The 12268-nt window shown below is 38.9% G+C and overlaps 1 protein-coding gene across 1 annotated transcript in view; it reads right to left on the bottom strand.

The window, feature by feature from the left end:
- The window catches only part of bckdhb (branched chain keto acid dehydrogenase E1 subunit beta), a 58297-nt gene extending 47278 nt beyond the window's left edge, over positions 1-11019 (bottom strand). The window contains exons 1-4 of the mRNA XM_086038325.1: positions 10366-11019; positions 8240-8317; positions 7392-7460; positions 2136-2269 (exon numbers count right to left, since the gene is read on the bottom strand). Of these exons, the coding sequence (XP_085894451.1) occupies positions 2136-2269; positions 7392-7460; positions 8240-8317; positions 10366-10768 (684 nt within the window). The 5' untranslated portion in view covers positions 10769-11019. The remainder of the gene's footprint in view (positions 1-2135; positions 2270-7391; positions 7461-8239; positions 8318-10365) is intronic.
- Between the last annotated feature and the right edge of the window lie 1249 nt (positions 11020-12268).

The raw sequence follows: 12268 nt of genomic DNA on the forward strand, positions 1-12268 counted from the left end.
TCTGGCCCAGGGACGGACTGCCCAGCTCTGATATTGATATATCTATATGGAGATATCGAGATCGATAGATAGGTAGAAGGGCAGAGAGAGAAAAAGGGATCCTACATACTCTAGAAGCTTTCATATGCCTAACATAACATAACTACATGTTTGAGCCCCAAAAATATATCTGCTTAAAAACTCCTGTGGCTGGAAGGCATCCCAAAAGGTCGTCGAGTAGCATTCAGACATGCCAGCGTGAAACCTCGGTCCACAAGCCGGCTGTCACTTCAGAATTTTTCTTTTTGCCCCTACTCTTCTTTCTTCTCTTTGTGACGTCAGCGCACGCCTGCGCAAAGCCTTGTCCATAGGCTGTCTGCCAAGTCACACTTTTTCTTAATCCCCCCCTCCTCCTCATTCTTTCTCTGCATGACGTGCGCACACACAGGGCCAAAAGCAAGATGTGCTAGAGCAGCAACACCAGCCTGAAGCCTCAGTCCACATGCTGGTTGTCAAGTTAGACTTGAATAGAATAGAATAGAATAGAATAAAATAAATACCCTCTCCTCACTTTTCTGTCATTCTCTGTATAACATGCGTGCACTCACAGCTGGCAATGATACACTCTAAAGCAGCCACGCCAGTGGACTATCTGAAGGAGGGATGTATTTCCGGGATGTAAGCAAGCTACAGTAACTGCATGTTGCAATTGTGCCAGATGACCGCTGATGCACATAAAGATCTTCAAGTTTGAATTTCAAAGTGTGTTGCATGTAGGGGTGGGCAATATGGGCTAAAAAATGAGAATTTAAAAAAATCTATATTTAATAAAAACTAACTCGTTAACGCTAATTTGACGATAATCTACAAAAAAATATATTAAATCTGCACTTGCTTCGCAGAAAAATTATGGATGGACAGTGTTTGTGAAAAATAGCTCTTGTTTATATTTTAAATTACTTAATACAGCTTCTGCAAAACATAATGATATTCTACGGCAATATTTAACAATGAAGAACTAAAAATTATGTCTAGACATACATAGATTTTGGGAATGTTTATGTCATTTAAAAGACGTCGTCAGGACCACCCATTCTCATACATTGGCCACCGTATTCGGAATAAAGTTGAATGATGCGGACTACAAGCGTGTAAATCGAATGTTAACCGAACATCCAGGCTGTCACGTTTGATTTGCTTACTAAAGTACTGTGTCTGTGTGTGCATTTGTGTTTGTTGGCTCAACTTTTCTGAGTGTGTGTGTTTACTGTGCTTCTGTTTAGCGTGCTTGCGCGGTCGCCAAGTTTTCCTCGTAATCCATATGGCTCGTGGTGGAACAGAATTGCTCTTCACGGTGACCATTTTGGCACATCTAACAATGCTATTCCCACCGACGTCAGTCTTGTCAACTCCAAACCATTTACAGACTACGGATGACGTGGACTCGCGCCTCGCTAAGATTCCCCGTTGGACACTCCTCCATATTTGAAACATAGCTCGGCTGCAGTGCGAACAGAGTCACGTGACTGGATCTTGCCCGCTTATCAATCGAATGATTATCACTTCACACAAGGGTCGGGCAGGTACAAGGTGGTCTCCAACGTCACCTGCACAGCCCACTACATCATTCCCAAGGGGAGATCTTGCAGTTGACCTGCCGATTTCATGCACAAGACTCCAGCGAGTTAATTTCTGTTTCCGTATGTTAAGCATGGCATACTCGGACATACTGCACTCTGACCGCCCTGATTTTAATGCAAATGAGGGATGCTGCCACGTCTGGCCGGGAAAAGGCTTGTTCCATCTCACAACAGCGCACAGTGGTGCAAATTCCCCATTATGCCCAATTCTACTAGTGCAAAGCCTTGCAAAATACCAAAAGAAAGAAAACTCCATCCATGCACAGTCAGACTGCGCTTTGAGTTAGACTTGCGCTGGGAACGAAAATAGGGCCCTATATCTCTACAACTGAGTATTACATAGTTCTCCATTTTTGCACATTTCAGACATCATCTTCAAAAATATAAAATGTATTTAGAAATATACAGAATCTCTGAATTCACTCTAAACGTTCTTTAAATGGAAAGGGAGGCTCCTGAGTTATCCTCAGAATGTATACTTGGCTTCATTATTTCTTAATCATTTATAATTATTACCTGGTCAAAAGCAGGATAGATGTAGTCTGCAAACTGGATCTCGGCAATCGCTGTGGCTCCTGCGACAGCTACACCAATACCAAATCCCACAATCCCCTGCTCACAAAGTGGAGTGTTGAAGACTCGATCCTTACCTGGGGTGGCATTAAAAGAAAAACATGATTATTGGCAACCTGCAAAAATAAAAATCACTGGTTGATAGAAGCAACAATAGAAGCAGAATCGTAGTAGTCGGTATAAGGGTGTACAATACTATTACATTATTTTACTGTATATTCAACCCATTCCTGACTTGACAGAGGACAGACTTGTTTTTGCACTGAACACACCTTTAGCATTTTTTGTAAGCAATTTTTAATTTCTTTACTTTGCTTTTAAGTGTATAACTCTGTATCTGCTTTTAAATGTTGCACTTTTAATTACAATATCTGAAGCATATTGAGTTACGGTGTGTATGAAATATGCATGAATCGGTGATTCAATTTTTATTTTTTTTCCCAATAACCTCTAGGTACTGCTTAGGTACAGACAAAAATCTAAACAATGTGAAAAATGTTCATTTGCTATTAAGCTCCCTGTATGATACCCTTCGGATTCCTTTAAATGTATTGTTTTAAAATCAGATGAAAAAAACAGATCCTATTTTTGCCAGCGATTCCATTTTCCTTTTCCCCACCCTGTAATCAAAATGGAGCCAGAAGAATGTGTACTCTAAATTTGGATTAAGAATGTTATTTTTGCTTACTCTTTACTTTCTATGTGTATGGTGGCTTAAAATGTCCTTCTCACCAGTATTACTCATTAAATTCGATTAACTAGAAGAGCATCGGAATCCAGAAAGAAAAATTCAATGAGCAAAGTGAGCTCGCTAATCATAGTACGAGTCAACCTCATGTGAAGGTGACCGTAAAGCACGTGTGTCGTCAAGGTATTAACATCAGTCAGCTCCTGCACCAGATCAGAAACATTGTGGCCATACATAGAAAAGTGGCATTGAAAAATTATATTTGACCTGTGTTATGCTGAAATAAACAATGGCACATTGATAAATCTGATTCAATATAAAAGGTTTTTTTCAACAGTGACTTAAATTTGATATATTTGACAATTTATCGAAACATTGACACAGCCACACTACAACTTTGTCACCTTTGTACTTAGAGGTAATAACACAGGCCAACAATTGTTTTAATCAATTCATTAATAGGAGATGCAGGTAAAGTTTTTTTGATTCCCTTTTTTTTCTAATCAGGTTTTTCATAATAATAACAATAATGATAAGCGGTATCGGTAATGGATGGACGGAATATAATAACAGTAATTATATCATACATAATATAATAATATATTTAGGTTAGATTCAGCAACAGGTGGATTTTTTTATTGTGAAACATCATAGTATGCAATTACAATGCATGGTAAAATCTGTATTGTGCAAGCTTTTATAGGTCAAACCTAAAACCAAAAAACGAAAATATCATCACAACCTAATTTGCTAGGTGTAAAAAGTTTGTTTAGGGACACAAAGCCATTAAAATGTGCTCTTGGTCAGTGTAATTGGTTGACGATATTGAAAGTTTTAATATGGATGATGACAACATATGTTTCCAATTCCAGAGAGAGAGAGAGAGAGAGATCGAGAGAGAGATCGAAAGAGAGAGCTTTGTTAATGCATGCATGGTTAGCCCTGTTGCCTGGCAGCAAGAAGACTCTGGGTTCAAGGCATAGTGTGGAGTAAAACATTCTCTCCCTGTGCTCAGCCAAGTTCTCTCCAGGTGATCTGGCTTCTTCCTACAGTCCAAAACAATATGTTTGGTAAACAGAATGCTCTGTATGTGTGAATCACAATGGATCCCACCTCAAATCCTACATTTGCTGCTTTTGGCTGATGTGTAACACTCTTCTGGTTAAACAATTTGTTGATTTGGATGTACCTGTATGCTTGGGGTCATTGTCATGCTCAAAGGTGAAATTCCTATTTGGTTTCAGCTTTCTAGCAGACATCTTAAAGATTTGGGCCAAAATTGACTCATACTTGGAACCGTTCATAAGCCACCTTAGCTTGACTGAAGCCCCTGTCTCAGAAGGGAAAGCATTTTTTTGGGTGCTAGCCTTTTCTTGCAAAGGAAAATATCAAAACAGCTTTATCAATTTAGACAGACGTAGCAAATGGATGCATTCACTATCCTTGAAAGAAAATTGTGAGTTCCTTTCTTCAAGTGAACCAAAACCAAAATATTTCTTTTCATCTCCTACAGTATGATGATACGTTGACTTGGGATGTAAAAAGTTATCTGCCATAATGCTAAACTCTTATCTAACTGGGAGATTTTCCTTATGTAGAAAGGTGCATAGCTGATTCAGCATTTCTCCGCCATCCATGTACATAATAGTGCTCAGCCAAGTTCCAATCAAAGATACAGTGGTGCCTTGAGATATGAGTTTAATTCGTTCCTTGACCACAGTTGTAACTCAGAACACTGAAATCATTTTTCCCCACTGAAATGAATGGAAATGTCACTAACCAGTGCCAGATACCCCCAAAAATTGAATGTTTTAATGAAAAAAAGATATACAATAATATTTTACAAAAATATTAAGTAATACCATTGTCATGTAGAATTAAACAGAAATCAACAGGTTTTGCCAAAGTTTGTCCTGCAATGCACATTGTGCTGCTCATTCTGGTGTGCATGGCTTGTCTACGTGGGGGCAGTATAAGACAGACATACGGATATATTATTCTGGAGATTCAGCTCCTCTCTTAGCTTCTCAGTACAGCGGCATTGATCGTTCATTGTAGAGTACAGAGATTATGCTTGTGAATGTTGTTATCCTGTCTGCATGTGTAACCTGCTGCAAGATTTGTGTTCAGACATTCATTGCTTAAAGGCTAACAACACCCCCACGTACGTGCTAATTGTTAGCCTGTGTGCCTATGGAGTTTGCCCTTGTATAATTGTGGAGGCTATGTGGTTGTTTTAAATTCCACGTAATTCTCTTTGTTTTGTTTGACAGTGATCTTCAGCTGAGAGTGGCAATATACAGATTAAAGTCTCTTTCTGAAGTAAATTTACTAATTATATCAGCCAAACGCCTGCTTATTGTGAAGTGAGTTAGTCGCCTGCCACCATATATATTGCAACATTATATAATATATTGCAAGACTACACTCGAAGTCAAAGCAAAGCAACCATCAGAAAGCTCTCAAGTCAGGTCACTCGTATCTCAAGGCACTCTGTAATTGGTCTTTGTTTCAATTAAAGAAGTGGGTAGATATTTGATTGCATACTTTCATGCTAAATGTCTTTCAGAGAAATCAGTCACTCAAATTTTAATTCAACGTTTGGTCAGATACCTATGAAACATAGAGACAACATGTAGTATGGAGTAGAAGCAGTATATTTACAGTAATAGTATATTTTTGGTGGGGGAAAGCGATCCAAAAAGGTGGTGGTGGAGAGCTGTGATGAAAAGATCATAAAAGCCATTCATAAAGTGCTCGCCCTGCATTAACCTCTTTTCTGTATACTTGCTGCAGGTGGTATAGGTGTGCTCCTTCCCTTTCAGTAGTGAGAGGGATAAAAACAGCTTTGTGCTCGTCACTGTACACAAGGATGAGATGGAAAATAATGATCCCTCTCCGAAAGGTCAACATTTCTGACGTCAATGAAAACAAAGGCAAAGCCAGCTACTGCGATTGATTTGAGACTCCACATTATCAAAAAACAAAACAAAACAAAAAACTACAACAACAACAAGGCAAACGCACCAAAAACCAACTGATAATAGGTGGAAGATAGTAGAGAATGGTTTTAGACTACGCTTCTATGCATATCATCACATAAGCCAATAGTATAAATCAGCACAAGTGTTGCTATTTGGAGAAGGAATTTGGGGTTAGGTTTTAAACAATAGCAAAAAAAAAAATTCAAGCTAAAAATGAAAAGGAAAGAAACACCCATGAAGTCCACTGTTGTGCATGTGACCCTTTATGATGTTATTGCCATGTGATAAGTTCTTTCTGCTTATCGAGTAAGAGCTGAAAGGGATCCACCATACTACTTTCATGGGTTTCTTGTTAGAACAATAATATCCGGAAAAAAATATATACTTAACTGCAATTTTACAATTGCTAGTGTTTTATACCACATTTGACAGGGTTTGTGCCATATATAAAAACACAACCAAATTCCAAAAGCACCTGTTTTAGTGATGCACGTAGAATTCGCGAGGCGCAAGTGACTGGACATTTGAGCTAAACTGAGTCCTTCATGTCACATCTACAGCTGTACTAACTGTTGATTGACAGGCCTCAAGCTTGTTTCAACAGTTGCTGTAGAAACGTGCAATGCAACAGTCTAGTGACAAGTTCAGTCAAAGGCATAACGATTACTGCTTCTTCTCTGCTCATCCGTCCTGTCCCTTAAACACCTTCAATTGCACACGTCGACAAATACCATAAACAGTATATCAGAACTAGATAACCGGAATGGGTATCACACTGGTATCCATTTTTTGGGTTCCTGGTAATACTTGCACATTTTGCCTCATTGTCATTATTCTACTGTTTTAAATGCCGAAGATACTATATGTCAGCATCCAAAAAGAAATCACTTTAACCGCCTTTATCCATTTCATAGTACTGCAGACCTTTTCCACAGCTGACATTCAACTCACAGGAGCAGGCACACACATAAGCGGAGCGTGCAAGTCACGATAACTTGCTCCCATTTTGGTTTCGAAGATGCAATTGAAATTATGATACTGTGCCAATTAAAGTGGTTAAGATTATAGTGTTTCATTCACTGCTAACATTGATTATGCCTGAGTACTTCTTTGACATACCAGTTGCGAGCAGTACAGAAAACAAAATAAATGTAATCATCCCCAGGATGTGTATAGGACCGATAACGTAATGAATGCAAGCAGTAATTTTAATACCACATAGAAAAAGTTATCAGGTACATACGGTCGGCTTTACCTATGCCAACAATTACATTTGTATTGTTCATGAAGAATGATCACATATTCGCTCTCTAGGGCTACAATGAAGAAATATTTGCCAAAGGGTCCTTTTGGTCCTCTAGGTGAACAGTGAACTCTTACTGGAGCCGCAGAAATAGAGCTTGTTGGGATCTTAAATACTCTGCTGCCACCTTGTGGTAAAACAAGGCAGATAAAAAGCTGCTGACGACAAGGGGCTTCATTTTAGATGGTGAAGAAATGGATCGTAGCGAGCAGGTTTACACTTACCATATTTGTCTCTCAAACCCACTGTGCATCGAAACACTCCTCCAAAGGCCACATCTTCCCCAAAGATGACTGTGAATAAACATAGCGCAGTTACACTTCCCTACACACGGGGATGATTTAAAAAAAAAAAACACTCAACAGTGTAATAAAAATCAAAAACAGACTGGAGTTTAAATTACATTGACAAAGAGAAATGGGCACAGATTTAACGAAAATAAGTCGTTTTTTTTTTTTTTTTCCTTTAGTGAAGAAGGCATCGTTTTGGAATAAGTGTCACAAAAAAACAAATTAAAAAATAAAACAAGCAATTTCTGAATCAGTAGCATTCAACAACTTAGTTCATCTGTACATCAACTAGTAGTTTCCAAACAATTTTGACCCTGACCCCTGACTCAAACATTTGATGATTCTAAGAATCAGAAGCACGTGAGATGGCGATTCTTTTAGAAATTGTGTGTACTGTACTTGTTGAGAAATGTGCACACACCTTCTAAATGAGTAATTTATACGCTGTCAGAGAAGATGTTAATATGCTATTATCGTATTTAGATCACATCTGACAAGCTGTGCCATTATTTGGAATTTCAAGTATCTTTGAAGTTACCCCAATGAAACATGCTGCTATGGATATTACATGTTCTATTCTCAGCTTTCTGAATGTAATGGTAGAATATGCACTAATGGTTTGTCTAAATGTTTATGAGGTGAACAGAAGCGTTTGGTTGACTTCTTGTTTTACGCAAAAATTACTATACTCTATTATAATACTATGTATGAAAACTAATGGGCTGTCACTTGTATAGAGAGCTTTTCTACCTTGAATAAAACATCTTGTTTTAACAAAATACCTGCAGTGGGATCATTGGAAAGAGTGTTGTCCAATGCACTTGTAATTGACTGGAACAAATTCATCTTCTGGGTTGGCCCTATAATGGGGTACAAAAACATAAAACAACAATACAAAAATGACTTCATAGTAATAGTACTTGCATAACGTCGATGTCCTGTGGAAAACACGTATGTCCAATTTTGGAATTTCTTTTAATTTTCACGTTAATGCGATGTCTGTCATGCGAAAACATCATTCACGTAAAAAAAAAAAAAAAAAAAAAATACAAAAATGGACAAGTGTTTTTCGCAGTGCAGCGATGATAAGCAAAATGTGTATGTCCTAATTACTTTAAGTATGATTAAAAATGGGAACACTTAAATAACACGTCAGATCTCGATAAATTCAATATTCCTGTTGAAAATGTCCATGCACTGCCCAACATGCGCAGCACTTCTGGCTTCCAATTTCCAATTGTTTGTGTTCTGACAGCATTACCATGTAATAAGCCATTGTTAACATTTGCGAATCAATTCGGAATCATTTCCACATGCAATTGCAGTTGAGGTGCTTTAGATGACTCCACCACCGGTCCGTGAGCTAGACCGGGCTAGCAAGTTACCAAAGATATCTCAACAATTCAGTACAACATTGTTCACAGGCAATTATCTTCAAACATATATAACGTACCATATTTAGAAAGAAAACTCTCCCTTTTACGGCATCTTGAACAATATAGGGGCAAACTTCACACTGTGTATGTAGATTAAAGAAGAGTAAATTGAGAATAGATCACTCATTTCACTCATTGTGACATTTTACTTAGGCTGTGGGGCTGAGATTTTTTTTCTTACCTAAAATTGGTGCCGTGGCTCAATAGAGGTTATGAAACACTGGTTAAATAGATGTGTTAATTGCCTCTTCTTCGTTACAGCAGTCCTATGTCCCATTTGTATAAGAAGAGGCATTTGTATTGTATTGTTCTCTAACTGGATAGCGCAGGGATACGGAACCCTCCGGGCCAAATCCGATCAATTGGCTGACTATTTATGGCCCCCAGACAGTTACGGCTTTTTCCAAGATCAGATGAGATTGGGCGTTCTCAGAGTACCGTATTTTTCGGTCTATAAGTGACTATTTTTTTTTTCTACTTTACAAAAACACGAGACCAAAGAACAGTCGGGCTTCATCTTGCACCCAAAATCTATGTTGCCTAATCGTGGCCGTTAACGGAATTATGTTCCGAGCGTGCACTGCTTCATTCCAACCCTTTGGAAACTCAGTGTTGTTCAAATGTGTTATTAGTTATCAAATACTTTTGGTGCATTATCGCCACCTTCTGGCCATCGGTGGTAATACACCAAAAGAATTTGCTAACGCCAATAGAAAGTCAACGACTAGGAATGTGAATTTTGGGTGCCAATCTGAGCTCTAATTTTAACATATGCAAGTCTCAGGGTATACATTGCAGGAGCAGCCAAACTTTGAAATAAAGTGCAACTTATAGTCTGAAAATACGCTAATGGTATTAGCCACAATTTGCTTGCAAAGCACAGGTGACCACAGTGGGCGCCTGTAGCGTGGCAGGCAGTCTAAATTGAAAAATGTTTTCCATCACTATGTGTTTTGGTGCAGTTAGCACATGTAGACCGGGATTTGTCTCCATGCAACAATACACAGACAGCTTGTAGAAAAAGCCCTAAATGTCATTCATTGCTTGGGAAAATACTGTATGCTCGTCTCTGTAATTTAGGTACCTTGAGAATGTTACTTTTGGATATTTGTTATTCAGGTGTTCCAGTTTTTGTCATTTGCAGCTTGTGTACCAGACTATACAGCAACTTTTGTTAGGCTGTGGTTTGACATTGCAACCATCCATATAAAATGTCAAATATCAAATGCAAATCAATCAAAGTGCCGGTAGGACATAATGTATAAATAAGTTGTACAGCCAGTGCAAGTTAGATCTGAATCGAACATTAAAGTAACATTTGGTCAAAGTTTTAATTTTTCTAATCAAATTGTAATTTTACAATATCACACTGGCATGTAATATAATACGGCTTATGTCGAGCAATGTATTGATCTTTCGTGCTACGAGCGCGAGAGGAAAAAGCTAGCTGAACAGCTAAGCTAGCAACTTACCATACTGTGTCGGGACGAGGTCGGGCTGGAAGGTAAAGTGTGCTGCATGTCTACGCTGTGTTTTCGTATGGGGGTCGCAGCTCGGTGACACTTTCAGTAACGCGGGTCCAAAAGGTCTCTGCGGCACGGTCGATACAGCGGAGACAGAAAGTTTTGAGTGTACGCCTCGAAGGAAAAGCCGTGCCGCAGCCGCCATGATTGTTGTGACCGGGGCAAACGGAACCACAATACCAAGATCGTCTATTCCAAACAACCAGCTCTTTAAACGAGAGCATGCTTTACAGTTTAGCTGTAACAGAACATAAGATTTCAATTTGTTTACTAAATATCCGTTTTCAAAAAATAATGTGTATGCATTTATGTCAGAGTCTTCAATTAAATTACTGTTGCAAGAGTGAACCATCTACCTACTCAATAACAAGCATCTCAGACAGATACACTCTGACGCCAGTGTACTACTCTGAAAGTGGGTGTGTTCGGAGAGGAAGAGTGCGCTCCGGTCCCATTCATTTCTGAACGTAGCCAGCACTGGCGCACCGTGTCCCCAACCAGATAGGCTAGTACTGTACTGAGTTTTTGGTGCACTCTGGGTAACCGAACGCCAAATTTGAGCATCGCCCTGAGATTCCGAACGGTCAGAGTTAACCACTGCGCGCTTGTAGCATTATTCCGAACGCACCCATACACTTATGTGATTGGTTAGAAGAGGGGCGTGTACACAGAGCATTTGTATGACATGTTTCCATGTGCCACAAACTAATGCTGCATTCGTGGAAAGTGGAACTGGGAAATCGGAATCGTCACATTCGAATTGTCCCAGTTACGACCTGGCAGCTGTAAATAACAAAGAAGTCTGAATCCGATAAATTGTTTGTTGTTCTGGTCCAACACAACACTTTGAACTCCAGCAAATCTTTTTCATAATTTCTTTTATTTATACAAATAAAGGAAAATCATAATTCTCCTTTATTTATACAAATAAAGGAAATTATGAAAAAGATTTAAAGGAATATCTTCTCTTCAAAGCATTTTATACATTTCACCAAATAACTTCATGCAGGGAGATAACGCGGCATATATTCACGCAGTCTGAACATATCACATTCTGTTACGTAAAGTTATTTAGGAAAATAAATAAACGAATGCAAAAAATAAACAAAGGCATAAATATATGTTTACAATCTTTTAAATTCCTCTTTGCAATTCACTGTCTTCGTCTCCATGGGGGTCGCCATTGTCGAGTGACGTCAGTTGAAAGCCGGTCGGTCGGGTTTTCTGTTGTTTTTTTTTCTTCCTCCTGACAGTGACATATGAAAACATCCCAGTTCTTGCATTGCCAGTATACTCTGGCGACAGTGTTCCAGTTGCTGCCAATATCCAGCAACTTCGCACATTGCAGAGGAGTGGACCAATATTCCACAGACCACAATCAACAACCTGACCAACTCCATGCGAAGATGTAGTATTGCACTGTTAGGTAAATGGTCACATCAGATACTAACTGGTTTTAATTTACCATCTTTAACATGGTTGAAAATGCTAATTCAATGGCAAATATGCTTTCTGTTTGGCTCAGGATTTATTTTTTCAAATCTGACTAATGTTAGTGCCTCACCAGGCATGAATCTCACCTCACATTCAGTTTTATGTGTACAGTCCCATGTGACTGACTGGCAACCAGGCTATGACAGATGAAAATGCATATCCGCACGCGTAGCAGCTGCACCACCTAAGCAACATGCATTTGCTGTTTTTATGGCCAAAGCCATGTCTAAAGTAAAATGCATTACTTTGTTTCCATTTTGTGGCTAAATACTTTGTTTCCATCTCATGGCTAAGGATTATGCCGAAGTGAGTGAGCTTCATTTAGTCGTGCCATTGGCTTGTCTAAGAAACAAAAGTG

The sequence above is a fragment of the Filicampus tigris genome, chromosome 8, assembly GCF_054856515.1.
Source record: "Filicampus tigris isolate MCC_2025a chromosome 8, RoL_Ftig_1.0, whole genome shotgun sequence".
NCBI classification, from domain to species: domain Eukaryota; kingdom Metazoa; phylum Chordata; class Actinopteri; order Syngnathiformes; family Syngnathidae; genus Filicampus; species Filicampus tigris.